The 16,341-nt window shown below is 42.9% G+C and overlaps 1 protein-coding gene across 2 annotated transcripts in view; it reads left to right on the top strand.

Annotated features, from left to right (window-relative positions):
- Positions 1–16,341, top strand: part of dym (dymeclin) — a 417,844-nt gene that overhangs the window by 61,651 nt on the left and 339,852 nt on the right. For both annotated transcript variants that reach the window (XM_078222397.1, XM_078222407.1), the window contains exon 7: positions 11,962–12,087. In XM_078222397.1, the coding sequence (XP_078078523.1) occupies positions 11,962–12,087 (126 nt within the window). The remainder of the gene's footprint in view (positions 1–11,961; positions 12,088–16,341) is intronic.

Below are 16,341 nucleotides of genomic sequence, written 5' to 3' on the forward strand. Positions count from 1 at the left end.
CTCGAACTGAAAATCTAAACTTGTAAATGTTTTCTCTCTACCCTAAAATTTTTGTGGATAGTGAGTTTTTCGCAGCGATCACATAAGAGACTATATTCTACAATTGGATAGCAACATATAAATATAGAAAATAAAAACAGGAGTAAACCATTTGGCCCTTAAAGCGTGCTCCGCCATTCATTATGATCATGGATGATTATCCAACTCTGTTCCTGCTTTCCCCCCATATCACTTTGTCCCGTTAACCTCGAGCTATATCTAACTCCTTCTTGAAAACATACAATGTTTTGGCCTTAACTGCTTTCTGTGGTAGAGAATTCCACAGGCATACAGCTCTGCAAGTGAAGAAATTTCTCCTCATCTCAATCCTAAATGGTTTACCCTGTATCCTTAGACTGTGACTGTTGGTTCTGGATTCCCTCACCATTGGAAACATACTTCCTGCATCTGCCCTGCCTGTCCTGTTAGAATTTTACAGGTCCCCCCCCCCATATTCTTCTAAACTCCAGCAAACATTATTCTAACCGACTCAATCTCTCCTCATATGTCAGTCCCGCCATTCCAGGAATCAGTCTAGTTGACCTTGGCAGCACTCCCTCTTTAGCAAGAACAGCCCTTCCCCGAAAAGTAAGGAGACCAAATCTGCACACACTATTCCAGATGTGATCTTACCAAGGTCCTGTATAACTGCAGCAAGACATCCTGCTCCTGTACTCGAATCCTCTTGCTATGGAGGCCAATATATTTGCAACATTTGCCGCCTTCACTGCCTGCTGCATCTACGTGCTTACTTTCAGCGACTGGTGTACAAATAAGGTGGGTGAACTTGCAGCATGGGTTGGTACCTGGGATTTCGATGTTGTGGCCATCTTGGAGACATGGATAGAGCAGGGACAGGAATGGTTGATGCAGGTTCCAGGGTTTAGATGTTTCAGTAAGTGCAGGGAAGGTGGTAGAAGAGGGGGAGGTGTGGCATTGTTAGTCAAGGACAGTATTACGGTAGCAGAAAGGACATTTGATGAGGACTCGTCTACTGAGGTAGTTTGGGCTGAGGTTAGAAACAGGAAAGGAGAGGTCACCCTTTTGGGAGTTTTTTATAGACCTCCGAAAAGTTCCAGAGATGTAGAGGAAAGGATTGCAAAGATGGTTCTGGATAGGAGCGAAAGTAACAGGGTAGTTGTACTGGGGGACTTTAACTTTACAAATATTGACTGGAAAAGCTATGGTTCGAGTACTGTAGAGGGGTCAGTTTTTGTCCAATGTGTGCAGGAAGGCTTCCTGACACAGTATGTAGATAGACCAACAGGAGGCGAGGCCACATTGGATTTGGTACTGGGTAATGAACCAGGCCAGGTGTTAGATTTGGAGGTAGGTGAGCACTTTTGTGATGGTGACCACAATTCGATTACGTTTACCTTAGCAATGGAACAGGATAGGTATATACCGAAGGGCAAGAGTTATAGCTGGGGGAAAGGAAATTATGATGTGATTAGGCGAGATTTAGGTTGGGGAAGGAAATTGCAGGGAATGGGCACAATTGTGATGTGGAACTTGTTCAAGGAACAGCTACTACACGTCCTCGATAAATATGTACCTGTCAGGCAGGGAGGAAGCAGTCGTGTGAGGGAACCATGGTTCACTAAAGAGGTTGAATCTCTTGTGAAGAGGAAGAAGGAGACTTATGTTAAGATGAGACGTGAAGGCTCAGTTAGGGCACTTGAGAGTTACAAGTTAGCCAGGAAGGACCTAAAGAAAGAGTTAAGAAGAGCCAGGAGGGGACATGAGAAGTCTTTGGCAGGTAGGATCAAGGAAAACCCTAAAGCTTTCTATAGGTATGTCAGGAGTAAAAGAATGACTAGGAGAAGATTAGGGCCAGTCAAGGACAGTAGTGGGAAGTTGTGCGTAGAGTCTGAAGAGATAGGAGAGGCACTAAATGAATATTTTTCGTCGGTATTCACACAGGAGAGGGACAGTGTTGTCGAGGGGAGTACTGAGATGCAGGCTGTTGGACTGGACGGGATTGAGGTTCATAAGGAGGAGGTGTTAGCAATTCTGGAAAGGGTAAAAATAGATAAGTCCCCTGGGCTGGATGGGATTTATCCTAGGATTCTCTGGGAGGCTAGAGAGGAGATTGAAGAGCCTTTGGCTTTGATCTTTGGGTCGTCATTGTCTACAGGAACAGTGCCAGAAGACTGGAGGATAGCAAATGTTGTCCCCTTGTTCAAGAAGGGGAGTAGGGACAACCCTGGTAATTATAGACCGGTGAGTCTTACTTCTGTTGTGGGCAAAGTTTTGGATAGGATTTATAATCATCTAGAAAGGAATAATTTGATTAGGGGTAGTCAGCACGGTTTTGTGAAGGGTAGGTCGTGCCTCACAAACCTTATTGAGTTCTTTGAGAAGGTGAGCAAAGAGGTGGATGAGGGTAAAGCGGTTGATGTGGTGTATATGGATTTCAGCAAAGCGTTTGATAAGGTTCCCCATGGTAAGCTTTTGCAGAAAATACGGACACATGGGATTGAGGGTGATTTAGTGGTTTGGATCAGGAATTGGCTAGCTGTAAGAAGACAGAGGGTGGTGGTTGATGGGAAATGTTCATCCTGGAGTTCAGTTACTAGTGGTGTACTGCAAGGATCTGTTTTGGGGCCACTGCTGTTTGTCATTTTTATAAATGACCTGGATGAGGGCGTAGAAGGATGGATTAGTAAATTTGCGGATGATACTAAAGTTGGTGGAATTGTAGACAATGCGGAGGGAAGTGGCAGGTTACAGAGGGACATAGATAAGCTGCCGAGCTGGGCTGAGAGGTGGCAAATGGAGTTTAATGTGGAAAAGTGTGAGGTGATTCACTTTGGAAGGAGTAACAGGAATACAGAGTACTGGGCTAATGGTAAGATACTTGGTAGTGTGGATGAACAGAGGAATCTGGGTGTCCATGTGCATAGGTCCCTGAAAGTTGGCACCCAGGTTGATAGGGTTGTTAAGAAGGCATACGGTGTGTTAGCTTTTATTGGTAGAGGGATTGAGTTTCGGAGCCATGAGGTCATGCTGCAACTGTACAAAACTCTGGTGCGGCCGCACTTGGAGTATTGCGTACAGTTCTGGTCGCCGCATTATAGGAAAGATGTGGAAGCGTTGGAAAGGGTGCAGAGGAGATTTACCAGGATGTTGCCTGGTATGGTGGGAAAATCGTATGAGGAAAGGCTGAGGGACTTGAGGTTGTTTTCATTAGAGAGAAGTTGTTTAAGAGGTGACTTAATAGAGGCATACAAGATGATCAGAGGATTAGATAGGGTGGATAGTGAGAGCCTTTTTCCTCGGATAGTGATGGCTAACACGAGGGGACATAGCTTTGAATTGAGGGGTGAGAGATATAGGACAGATGTCAGAGGTAGGTTCTTTACTCAGAGAGTAGTAAGGGCGTGGAATGCCCTGCCTGCAGCAGTAGTGGACTCGTCAACATTAAGAGCATTCAAATTGTTATTGGATAAACATATGGATGATATTGGAATAGTGTAGATTAGAGGGGCTTTAGATTGGTTTCACTGGTCGGTGCAACATCGAGGGCTGAAGGGCCTATACTGCGCTGTAGTGTTCTATGTTCTAAGTAAATCCAGGTCTCGTAGCAATGCCCCCTCTCAGTTTCTAGCACTGGAGCGGGTCCAGCGGAGATTCACACGGATGATCCCAGGAATGGTAGGCCTGACATACGATGAACGTCTGAGGATCGTGGGATTATATTCATTGGAGTTTAGGAGGTTGAGGGGAGATCTGATAGAAACTTACAAGATAATGAACGGCTTAGATAGGATGGACGTAGGGAAGTTGTTTCCATTAACAGGGGAGACTAGGACGCGGGGGCACAGCCTTAGAATAAAAGGGAGTCACTTTAGAACAGAGATGAGGAGAAATTTCTTCAGCCAGAGAGTGGTGGGTCTGTGGAATTCATTGCCACAGAGGGCTGTGGAGGCCGAGACGTTGAGCGTCTTCAAGACAGAAATTGATAAATTCTTGATTTCTCGAGGAATTAAGGGCTATGGGGAGAGAGCGGGTAAATGGAGTTGAAATCAACCATGATTGAATGGTGGAGTGGACTCGATGGGCCGAATGGCCTTACTTCCGCTCCTATGTCTTATGGTCTTATTCAGATAATCCCTTCCTGTTTTTGCTACTAAAATGGATAACCTCATATTTATTCGCATTATACTGATTCTGCCATTTATTTTCCCACTCACTTAACTTGTCCACTGAAACACCTCTGCAACCTCCTTACAGCTCACTCTCTCACCCGGCTTTATGTCATCTGCAAATTTGAAGATATTACATTTACTTCCCTCATCTAAATCATGAAGATACACTGTGAATGGCTTGGGATCCTAGCAGTGATCCCTGTGGTACCCCACTCGTCACTGCCTGCCGTTTGGAAAAATACTCCTTTATTCCTACTGTTTGCTTCATGTTTGCCAGCCAGTTTTCTATCCCAACTCAGTACATTACTCCCCCATCCCATGCGCTTTAATTTTACACGCTAATCTGTATGCCTCTTCCTTGGCAGATACTATCTAATACTATCTCTAATTTCCCTTTTAAGCAATGGTTTGGCCACCTTCCCGTTTTATTTTTGCTCTAGATAGGAATAAACAATTGTTGCAGTTCACCCCTGCCCAGTTCACCGCTATTCCTCTCTGGTATTGCCATTGCCTACCCATTGTTATCCCTTTAAATAACAATCCTCAATCCATAATAGCCACTTCATGTCTCATGCTATTGTAGTTTCCTTTATTTGGATTTAGGGGCCTAGTCTCAGAATCAATTATGTCACTCTTCATCTTGATGAAGAATTTTATCATATATGGTCACTCATCCCCAAGGGACCTTGTACCACTAGATTGCCAATTATTCCTTTCTTATCACACAATGCTGAGTCTTTGAAGGGCTGTTCTCTAGTTGGTTCCTCAATGTACTGGTCCAAACAAAATCGTAGTAAGAAGTTTCACAACACCAGGTTAAAGTCCAACAGGTTTATTTGGTAACAAAAGCCACACAAGCTTTCGGAGTTTTCAGGGCTCCGAAAGCTTGTGTGGCTTTTGCTACCAAGTAAACCTGTTGGACTTTAACCTGGTGTTGTTAAACTTCTTACTGTGTTTACCCCAGTCCAACGCTGGCATCTCCACACCAAAAAAAATCCCCATACATATTCAAGGAATTATTCCTCTCTGATATTGTTACTAATTTGATTTGCCCAATCTACATGCCATCAAGTACACCTTACTTGAGGAAGGATATACTGGTGTTGGAGGGGGTGCAGAGGAGATTCACTAGGTTGATTTCGGAGTTGAGAGGGTTGGCTTATGAGGAGAGACTGAGTAGACTGGGGCTATACTTATTGGAATTCAGAAGAATGAGGGGAGATCTTATAGAAACATATAGGATTATGAAGGGAATAGATAAGATAGAAGTAGGGAAGTTGTTTCCACTGGCGGGTGAAACTCGAACTAGGGGGCATAGCCTCAAAATAAGGAGAAGCAAATTTAGGACTGAGTTGAGGAGAAACTTCTTCACACAAAGGGTTGTGAATCTGTGGAATTCCCTGCCCAATGAAGCAGTTGACGCTACCTCATTGAATGTTTTTAAGGCAAGGATAGATAAATTTTTGAACAGTAAAGGAATTAAGGGTTATGGTGAGTGGGCGGGTAAGTGGAACTGAGTGCCTGAAAAGATCAGCCATGATCTTATTGAATGGCGGAACAGGCTTGAGGGGCCAGATGGCATGCTCCTAGTTCTTATGTTCTTATCCTTAACATCACCATTACGATTTGGGGGTCAGTGTACATACAACCCTTACACCCTTTTGTGTTGGAAAGTGTCTCTTAGCTCTATCCATACAGATTCCACATCGCCGGAGCTAATCTCCTTCCTCACTATTGCATTAATTTTCTCTTTAACCAGCAATGTGACCCCATCATCTTTTCCTTTTTGTCTGTCCTTCCTAAAAACTGAAAACCTCTGGATGTTCAGTTCCCATCCCTGGTCACCCGGCAGCCATGTCTTCGTAATCCCGACTATATCATACCCAGTTACATCCATTTGCGCAATCAATTCATTCACTTTATTGCGAATGCTCCACGCATTAAGGCACAAAGCCTTGAGGCTTGTCTTTTTAATATTCCTTGTCTCGTTCCCATTATTTTTCACTATGGCCTTGTTTGATTCTGGCCCTTGATTTCTCTGCATAACATTTTTCTCATCCTCCTTTCTTCCCCTAGGACATCAATCCTGGTACTGCCCAGGTATAACTCATCCAGTTTGTACTGGACCCACCTCCCCCAGAACTGGCTCCAATGCCCCAGGAATCTGAAACCCTCCCTCTTGCACCATCACTTCAGTCACGTATTTATCTGTTGTATCCTGCCACTTCTGCTCTAACTACCGTATGGCACTGCTAGTAATCCTGAGATCACTACTTTTGAGGTCCTACTTTTCAACTTGCTTCCTAACTCCCCATGTTTTGCTTTTAGGACCTTATCCCTTTTTTTCTCTGTGTCATTTGTATCAATGTGTACAGTGACCATTCGCTGTTCACCCTCCCCCTCCAGAATGACCTTTAACCGCTCTGACCCTAGCACCAGGGAGGCAACATACCGTCCTGGATTCTTGTTTGCGGCTATAGAAACTCCTATCTATTCCCCTTACAATTGAATCCCCTATAACTATTGCATTCCCACACTTTTTTTTACTCTTCTCCCCTGCAGCAGAGCCAACCCTGGTGCAAGTGAATTCTCAACCTACAGCGAGACCACCTTTCTCTACTTGCTATCCACAATACTCTCCATCTAGTGGATGCTCCACAGTGTCTCCATCTGCCACTTGAGTTCCAAAACCTGGTCTTCCAGGAGCTGCAGTTGGAAACACTTCCTGCACGCATGCTGGGCCTGGGCACTGGAAATATTCCCAGCTTCCAACATGGAGCATGAGGAGCACACCATGGCTTTGAGCTTTTCTGCCAGGACCTACCCCTTTTAAATTAAGCATTTTGATAGATATTTGAAATCAAATACTATTAATTACTCTCGGGCCCTTCTTCCCTGGTTCTCAATACTACAGAATATAGCCATATAGACCACAGAATAAAGTCCTGACAAACTATAAGTGATAAAAAAAATTAAATACTTACCCAACTGTACTGACCCAATCAGCTACCTCCACTCGCTCTGTGTCACTTTTGAATCCTGACGTCACCTCAGGAGCTCCAAACTCCAGGCTAGCACTCACATTTCTCTCTCGCTGTTTTCAGTCTCCCAGCAATCCGCTCTCCCTTGTAGCCTCTTCTCCAGCTCTAGGTGCTGCTTGGATGTGTAACCCACCAAAAAGGTCATTTGTCTATGGATGTGGAAAATGTGGGTATGGTTCTTTAATGACTCCTTTCTGTCTGTTTCCACAAAAGAAAGGGACAAAACGGATGTGTATTTGAGGAGGTGTATGAAATATTGGATAGGATAACACGAGGGAGGAAATATTAAGGTGTTTAGAATCCTTGAAAGTGGATAAATTACCAGGCTTGAATGAAATATAGTCCAGCTGCTAAGAGAAGCAAGTGAAGAAATAGCTGAGGCTCTGATCATTTTCCATTTTATGGTGTATACTAACTGAGCCATCAAAAGAGATACAGAAAGAATAAATAAACATGCAGTTATGTAGTGCTGTATCAAATTTTACCCAACTGTATTCTGTCAGTTCCTAAAACATTGCATTCTCTTAGAGTAAATACATTGAGATGGCTGACTCATTCCATGTACTGTTGCTCCAATCTCCATAGTAACTTGTAGCCTGAAGTGCGACACCAACAGAGGAAAGCCTCTTCTCTCTTTAAACAGGCATTATATCCTGTTTCTTATCAATGATTGCTTGCTGTTTGGTGCTTGGAGGCGACTGCATCCCTTGCTTGAGCTCTTAGTTAACCTTTTTCTCGAGTAATTGATCTTCAGGAAGGATAGCCTTAAAGCCTGGTTCCTGCATGATTTTTAAAAATTTATTTATTTAGAATTACTACTTTGGCAACACTCGGTGATTTCATAAATGTTTCTTAAGGTTAACTTCTGAAGGGGGAAACGGTGAAAACTCCTCGATTTGGGGAATGTTTGAAGCGTAGATGTTGGGGATATTCGACTTGCAAGTTTGAAAGTTACAGAGTAAACCTGGCAGTCTGTATTTTCTTTTGGACCACATCTCTACCTAAGATTAGCTTTCATCTTCCTATTATTTTTGCACTTTAAGCAAAATTATTACTATTGCTACCTTGAACACTCTCCAGCACTACAATGTTCACCTTAATTCTGCCTCCCCTCCCCATTTATTTTCTTTCCTATTGTTCCTGAACAAATTGTATCCAGGAATATTTAATACCTAGCTCTGCCCTTCTTTGAGCCAGACCTCTGTTAATGCCAAAACATGCTGTTCCCACGTGGCGATCTGTGTCTGCAACTTGCTAGTCTTATTTACAACAGTCTGTGCATTCACATACGTGCACAGTAACCTTGATTTGGTCTTGGTTCATTTCCCCTTTACACTCAACTTGCCCAACACTCTACTAGTTTCTGCTCAAGTACTATTTGTTTCTCCCAATATCCTGTGCACTTTGATATTCCTTTCTAGTATTACCTCCTTAGTTTAAACTCTCCCCGATAACACTGGCGAATTGCCTAACAAGGAAATTGGCTTTGTTTAAATGCAATCTGTCCGGCCTGTACAGGTTCCATTACCTCAGAACTGGTCCCAGTGTCCTGGGAAGCTAAAGCCCTTTCTCCTGTACCATCTCTCCAGCCACATATTCACCTGCTTTATCTTCTTATTTCTATACTCGTGTGGTTCATATGAGGAGTAATCCAGAAGTTACTACTTTTGATGTCCTGGCTCCCTAAATTTGGACTGCAGGACAACATCCATTTTTTCCCCTATTATCATGAACCACACTGATGTTACCTGCTTAGGTGTCCCAACTGGAGACACCAGTTTGTGGTGGTGTATAGGTTTTTTGGAATATTGTGAGGAGCCACGTAAAGCTCCAGTCAGGAACCAGTCCAGCCGTCAGTTTAAGCAATTATTTTAAAATATTTATTAATTTGAAAAGAAAAATACAAAATGAAAGGGCTACAATATTCTAAGACAACTAAGTACATGAATAACTGAACACAAACAGAGTTTATGTAGAAATTACCCCTTGTTCCAAAGTACATATCTACAATCCCTGAACTCACTAAGTCTTCACTTTCCCACACAACATCCAAATTAAACAAACTCCTAAATTAAATCCACCTTATAGTTACTGCACAATACAGAGCTGATGATCAAGTCTGGGAAACGTCTTTTCTTGGTACAGCGAAGATATTTAAAACTGCCTTTATGAAGGCTTTCTTGCAGTGCCTTGGCTCTAAGACTTAGATGCAAAATATTGCATCTTTAAGAAGTAAAAAATATTACAGGGCCCCTTGGCTGTGAGTTGTGGATGGGCTTCTGGCTGTGAGGTCTGGACTGCCTTTCTGCTTCTGAGCAGGTTAACGGTCAATGCTGTTTCCGCTTTTGTTATTTGAAACAAAATGGGTGCTTTTCAAATTGGCAGGCAGTAACTAGTGGGGTGCCACAGGGATCACAATATATATTAATGATTTGGATGAGGGAACAAACTGTAACGTCTCAAAGTTTGCAGATGGTACCAAGTTGGGCGGGAGGGTGAACTGTGACAAGGATGCAGAGATTCTTCAGAATGATCTGGACAAGTTGGGTGAGTGGGCTAATCAATGGCAGATGCAGTATAATTTGGACAAATGTGAGGTTATTCACTTTGGAGCAAAAACAAGAAGGCAGAATGGCTGTAAATTGGGAGAAGGGAGTGTGCAGCGGGACCTGGGTGTCCTTGTGCACCAGTCACTGAAGGTAAGCATGCAGGTGCAGTTGGCAGCAAAGAAGGCAAATGGCACGTTGGCCTTCATTGTGAGAGGTTTCGACTATAGGAGCATGGATGTGTTGTTGCAATTATACAGGTCCTTGGTGACGCCACACCTAGAGTATTGTGTGCAGTTTTGGTCTCCTTTTCTGAGGAAAATGTTCTTGCTGTCGAGGGAGTGCAGCGAAGGTTTACCAGGCTGTCTCCGGGGATGGCGTCACTGATGTATGAGGAGAGATTGACTAGGTTAGGATTGTTTTTGCTGGGATTCAGACGAATGAGGGGGGATCTCACAGAGACTTATAAAATTCTAACAGGTCTAGACAGGATAGATGCAGGGAGGATGTTCCCGATGGTGGGGGAGTCCAGAACCAGGGGTCACAGTCTGAGGATTCGGGGTAGACCATTTAGGACAGCGATGAGGAGACATTTCTTCACCCAAAGAGTGGTGAGCCTGTGGAATTCATTACCGCAGGAAGTAGTTGATGCCAAAACATTGAATGCATTCACGAGGTGGCGGGATATAGCACTTGGGGCAAATGGGATCAAAGGTTATAGGGGAAAAAGCAGGATTAGGCTATTGAGTTGGATGATCAGCCATGATAATGAATGGCGGAGCAGGGTCGAAGGGCCAAGTGGCCACCTCTTGCTCCTATCTGCTATGTTTCTATGTCTGAACTCGAGAATCAGTTGTCTACATATCTCAAATTAGTTGCTTTTGAAGAGTTTAACATTTCTATAGCCCTGAAGCACCCAGTCATTTTGGTAAACAGTTTCTGCTTGGGGAACTTAACATTTATATTGCAGCCATCTAAGTGATCTGTTTCTACTCTGAGAGTAATTCATACTTGATCCTCTTTAGACGCTCTCAGGCCTTTGGGATGCTCTGATCACTTTTAGGGGCTTGCCTGGAAATGCTGGCTGTTACTGTTGCTAGGCAACTTTCTACCATTCAGGCCTTTTAAGATTCTTGTTACTGTTGCTGCTAGGCAAATTCTTGACGCTGTATCATTTGTACCGATGTGGGACATGACAGTTGGCTACTCACTCTGCCCACTCAGGGTGTTCTGTAGCCATTTACTGATATCCTTGTTCCTGACATCAGAGAGACAACAACCCATCCTGAATTAATCTCTGGAGCCATAGGAATGCCTGTTTGGTTCCTAACTATCAAATTTCCAGTCACTGTTGCCCTCTGTCTTCTTTGTGCGCTCCTGTACAGCTGAACCCGTCATGTCATGGACTTGCTTCTGCTTGCACTCTCCAGATGAACGATCATCCTCCCCTGTATTCACAACTGATGCTAGTTGGAGAGTGAGATGTACTCTGGGGGTTCCTGCACCACCTGCTAGTTCCTTTTTAACTGTCTGGCAGTCACCCATTCCCCCTCTCCCTGCACACTGTTAAGCTGCAGTGTGGACCACATCCAGAAACCCACTATCCAGGTAATTCTCAACCTCACAGATGCAGCACAGTGACATTAGTGATATCCAGTCTGAAGCTCAAGCTACTGCAGCTGATGACACTTCTGCACAAATGGCTATCCAGGACACAGGAAGGATCCTGGAGTGACAGAAGTATTTAATAAGTACTTTTCACTTCTCTTTAAGGTGAAGGATATTAACATAGTAATTCTGATTCGTTGAGTGAGATGAGATGTATCATAGATATTCATCATGTCTGTGCCATCCGACAAGTAGCCTTCTAGCTTAATACCTTTGTCTAGTTTGGTCCGCAGCCCTATAGGTTATGGTGCTTCAAGTGCATATCCAAGTACTTTCTAAATGTTACAATGTTTCTGCCTTTACCACGCTTTTAAACAGTGATAGCTTACGTGAAAGTATAGGCTATTGTTTGATAAATCTAATGAAGGCAAAGTGGAGACCGAAAGCTTGTATCATGGGCAGTACTATTAGATTAAATATATATATATTAATAGCATAATCATAATGTGAGACATTATGTTTAGGAAGTATAATTGGCAGCATATTGATTTTAAACTCTCACTTTTTATCTTGCAGAGATATTACATACAGCATTCTTCTTGAATCCGTGACCACGCTTTTAGTACTACTGTCATACCAGCTATTCCAGAAGGAAATCATTCGAGAGAGTTTAATATACAAACATTTGATGAAAGGACAATGGTATGTCATATGATTTGATGTTTTAAAACATTGCCTATGTGTACAGCAAGGTTTGGCATATCACAGCAAGGCAACATACATATCTTAAAATAAATGTTAATCTGTTGTAAGCCAGAATAGTGACCCCGAGGTACAGGAGAACTTAATCACTGCTGCATGGGTGTCAAATCTATCCTATTGGATGGAGCTTTTCCTTTTGAGTAAAGTTCTCAGTGGAGCAAAGGATAGAAAAATGAACAGGATTACAAACAAGAATAGTCATAAAAAGATGTTCCCTGCTGGTTTGGTAATGTGGGCTCCAAATGACTATATCAGTACTTAAAGCATCAAGGAAAGCCAGAGAATTTTTTCATAAAGTGTAAGATATGGAATACATTACTACAGATGATTATTGAAGTTGAATTACCTCTGGTATTTAAGAAAAAATTAGATAAACATTTGAACCACAAAAATATTAAAGGATACTGGGAAAGAAGATGCACAAGTTTTATTTGAAGAAAAAGTTATGCACTTTGAAATATTGTAGTTCTTATACTAACACAGTTATGCAGCTTTCTCATATTGTTGGTTTTTGATCACAGAATGCCTGATATTTTTGCAAGTAAGTTTACTTTCTGCAGAAAATTTCTTCTACAACCGCTTTTGAATTTTATGGCGCAACTAAATTGGAGTCAGTTTTTTACTGTCCTCTATATAGCAAAGACACTAGTCCATTTTATGCTTTTTTTGGTACATTATATTTGCCAATAGATGGTGCTAGACACTGCATTAGTTGTCAGTTTTCTCACAGAGATTGAATACCAGTGCAATCACTATTTCTTCAGGAGGGAGGATAGAAGTAATGTTGCTGGATTAGTAATCCAGAGGCTCGGTCAATGCTCTGGGGAGCTGGGTTCAAATCCCACCACGGCAAATGATGGAATTTTAATTCAACTAATTAATGAATCCAATTATTATTAAAAATTTGGAATTGAAAGCCTGTCTTAGTAATGTGTCCATGAAACTATCACTGATTGATTGTTTTTCGGGTTTACTGATGTTCTTTAGGGAAGGAAATGTGCTGTCCTGGCTGGTTCGGCTGGCATTTGAATCCAGACCCATAGCAATGTGATTGACTCTTTGGTGCCCTCTGAAATGGCCTAGCAACCCATTCAGTTGCCCTGTGAGTCCTCAATCTTGACTCTGGATCCTAGGAAATCTCATGGCATCATGTCAAATGGGCAAGGACACCTCCTGCTGATCTCAACCTTCTGTTGTCCCTCAGCTAATGAATCAGCACTCCTCCATTTGAATACAATTGGAGGAAACACTGAGGGTGACAAGGGCACAGAATCTAATCTTAGCAGGGTCTTCAACGTCCATCATTGCAGGTCATACCTGCAGACTGGGCCTGTGCAGGTATGACCTGGTGAGAGTCGTAATGGACATGCCAAATTTCCAATGGAAGAAGGTGGAAAAGAGAACGTCCAGGGTGCCTAGGGTCCTTAAATATGCTGGCTGTTTTTCCGAGGCAGCAGGACATGTAGACAGTGACAATAGATGGGAGGCTGGTTTGCGTGATGGACTGGGCATCATTCACAACTTTGTAGTTTCTTGCAGTCTTGGACAGAGCAGGAGCCATACCAAGCTGTGATAAAACCAGAATGGTTGCTTTTGATGGTGCATTTGTAAAAGTTGGTGAGAGTCGTAATGGACATGCCAAATTTCCTTAGCCTTTGAGAAAGTAGAGGCATTGGTGGCTTCTTCTCCTCTGTCCACAACCAACACCCCTGCTCAATTGTACTTTCGGTAAAGCTTATTGTAAGTTTGTCTTTCGGATTTCTTTCGGATTTCAGGATCCACTAGTTCTTTTTAAATTATGCAGATATATTTATCCCAGTTCTTGTCATCCATTCAATGCCTATGTCATTGTCCAGTGTATAACATCAGTATCCATTCATCCAGCATACAGATGTTTGCATTAAAACTTTGGCAACTTGTCCAAAAATATGCAGTATTCTGGAAGGACACGAGCAGCACGGTGGCACAATGGTTAGCACTGCTGCCTCACAGCTCCAGGGACCTGGGTTAGATTCCTGGCCTGGGTCACTTTGTGTTAAGTTTGCACATTCTCCCCGTGTCTGCGGTGATCCGATTTCCTCCCACAATCCAAAGATGTGCAGGTTAGGTGCATTCGGTCATGCTCAATTGCCTCTTAGTGTCCCGGGGTGCGTAGGTTAGAGGGATTAGTGAGGTAAATATATGAGGTTATGGGGATAGGGGCTAGTTGGGATTGTTGACGGTGCAGACTCGATGGGCAGAATGGCCTCCTTCTGCACAGTAGGGTTTCTTTGATTCTATGACAGACAACAAAGAATAAGAGGTGGAGTTGCTCTATTGGTTACAGATGACATCAAGGCCGTATTCAGAAATGATATTGGCACTGGAATGTTAAATCAGTCTGGGTAGAAGTAAGAAGCAAGGAAAGAAACACATTGCTAGGAGTAATTTACAGGCTCCTGAACAGTACTTTAGAAGTCGGACATAGTATAAATCAGGAAATGAGGAGGGCTTGTGAAAAGGGCACAATGGTAATTATGGATGATCTTAACATGCATATTGATTGGATTTGCCAACTTGGCAAGGGCAGCCTTGAGAAAGGTTTATAGAATGTATGACGGACTGTTTCTTAGAGCAGCATGTTATGGAGCCAACCAGCGAACTGGCTGCTTTAGATCTGGTATTATCTAATGAGGAAGGATTGATTAATGGCCTTGTATGACATGTTGGGGTAATAATAGGAAACTCTGAGATGGCAGAGTCACTAAACCAAGATTTTGTCTCTGTCTTCACAGTAGAAGATGATAATTCTGTCCCAAAAACTGCGGTTAATACAGTGGAACTTGGAGGAATTAGTATAACCGGGGAGAAGGTACTCAATAAACAGGTTTAAAAGTAGATAAGTCCCCAGGCCCTGATGGCCTATACCATAGGGTGTTAAAGGAGGTGACTGCAGAGGTAGTGGATGCATTAGTTATGATATTCCAAAATTCCCTGGATTCTGGAAAGGCAGAGGTGGACTGGAAACATATTAATGTGACGCCCTTATTCAAGAAAGGAGAGGGGCAAAAAGTGGGAAACTATAGACCAGTCAGCTTGACTTCTGTGGTGGGAAAGTTGCTGGAGTCAATCATTAAGGAGAAGGCGATTGAGCATCCGGAAAAGCAAAGCTCGATTCACCAGCGTCAGCACGGTTTTGTGAAGGGTAGGTCTTGTTTGACAAACTTGCTCGAGTTCTTTGAGGAGGTAACTGCAAGGCAGATAACGAGGATCCTGTGGATGTGATCTATCTGGACTTCCAGATGGCATTTGATGAGGTGCTACACACGAGACTGACCCAGAAAGTTAGATCCCAAGGGGTTGGGGTAGAGTAGTGGCTTAGATTGAGGATTGGCTGACTGATAGAAAGCAGAGGGTTGGGATAAATGGGTCTTTCTCCAGTTGGCAATCTGTAATTAGTGAGGTCCTGCAGGGTTCAGTTCTCGCGCCACAACTATTTACAATCTATATCAATGATCTACAAGCAGGGACAGAGTGCAACACAGCAAAATTTGCTGGCGACACAAAAATACGTGGGAAAGCAGGCTGTGATGAGCAGATTAAAAAGTTTACTAATGGACATTGACAGGCTAGGGGAATGGGCCAGAATCTGGTAGATGGAGTTTAATGTGGATAAATGCGAGGTTACCCATTTTGGCCGGAAAAATAAAGGGCAAATTACTATTTAAATGGGAAACAGATTCAAAAGGCGTCTGTGTTGAAGGATCTGGGTGTCCTTGTGCATGAGTCTCAAAGTGGTAATTCAGGTGCAGAATGTTATAAGGAAGGCAGATGGAATTTTGGCATTTTGGCATTTATTGCAAAGGATCTAGAGTGTAAAAGTAGAGAAATGTTGTTACAATTGTATAAGGCATTCGCGAGGCCACACTTGGAGTATTGTGTTCAGTTTTGGTCTCCTTTGAGGATGGATGTGGTGGCACTAAAGGATGAGGTTCACTAGATTGATTCCAAGTTTGAGGGGCCTGTTGTATGAGGAGCGGTTGAGTAGCTTGGGCTTGTATTTGCTGGAGTACAGAAGAATGAGGGGGGATTTGATTGAGATATATAAAATACTCAACACGATTGATAAAGTAAATGTTAACCAAATGTTCCCCTTCTAGAACAGTCTAGGACAAGAGGTCATAGCTGTAGAGTAAGAGGGGGAGGTTCAAGACC

Source organism: Mustelus asterias, chromosome 1 (assembly GCF_964213995.1).
Source record: "Mustelus asterias chromosome 1, sMusAst1.hap1.1, whole genome shotgun sequence".
NCBI lineage: Eukaryota > Metazoa > Chordata > Chondrichthyes > Carcharhiniformes > Triakidae > Mustelus > Mustelus asterias.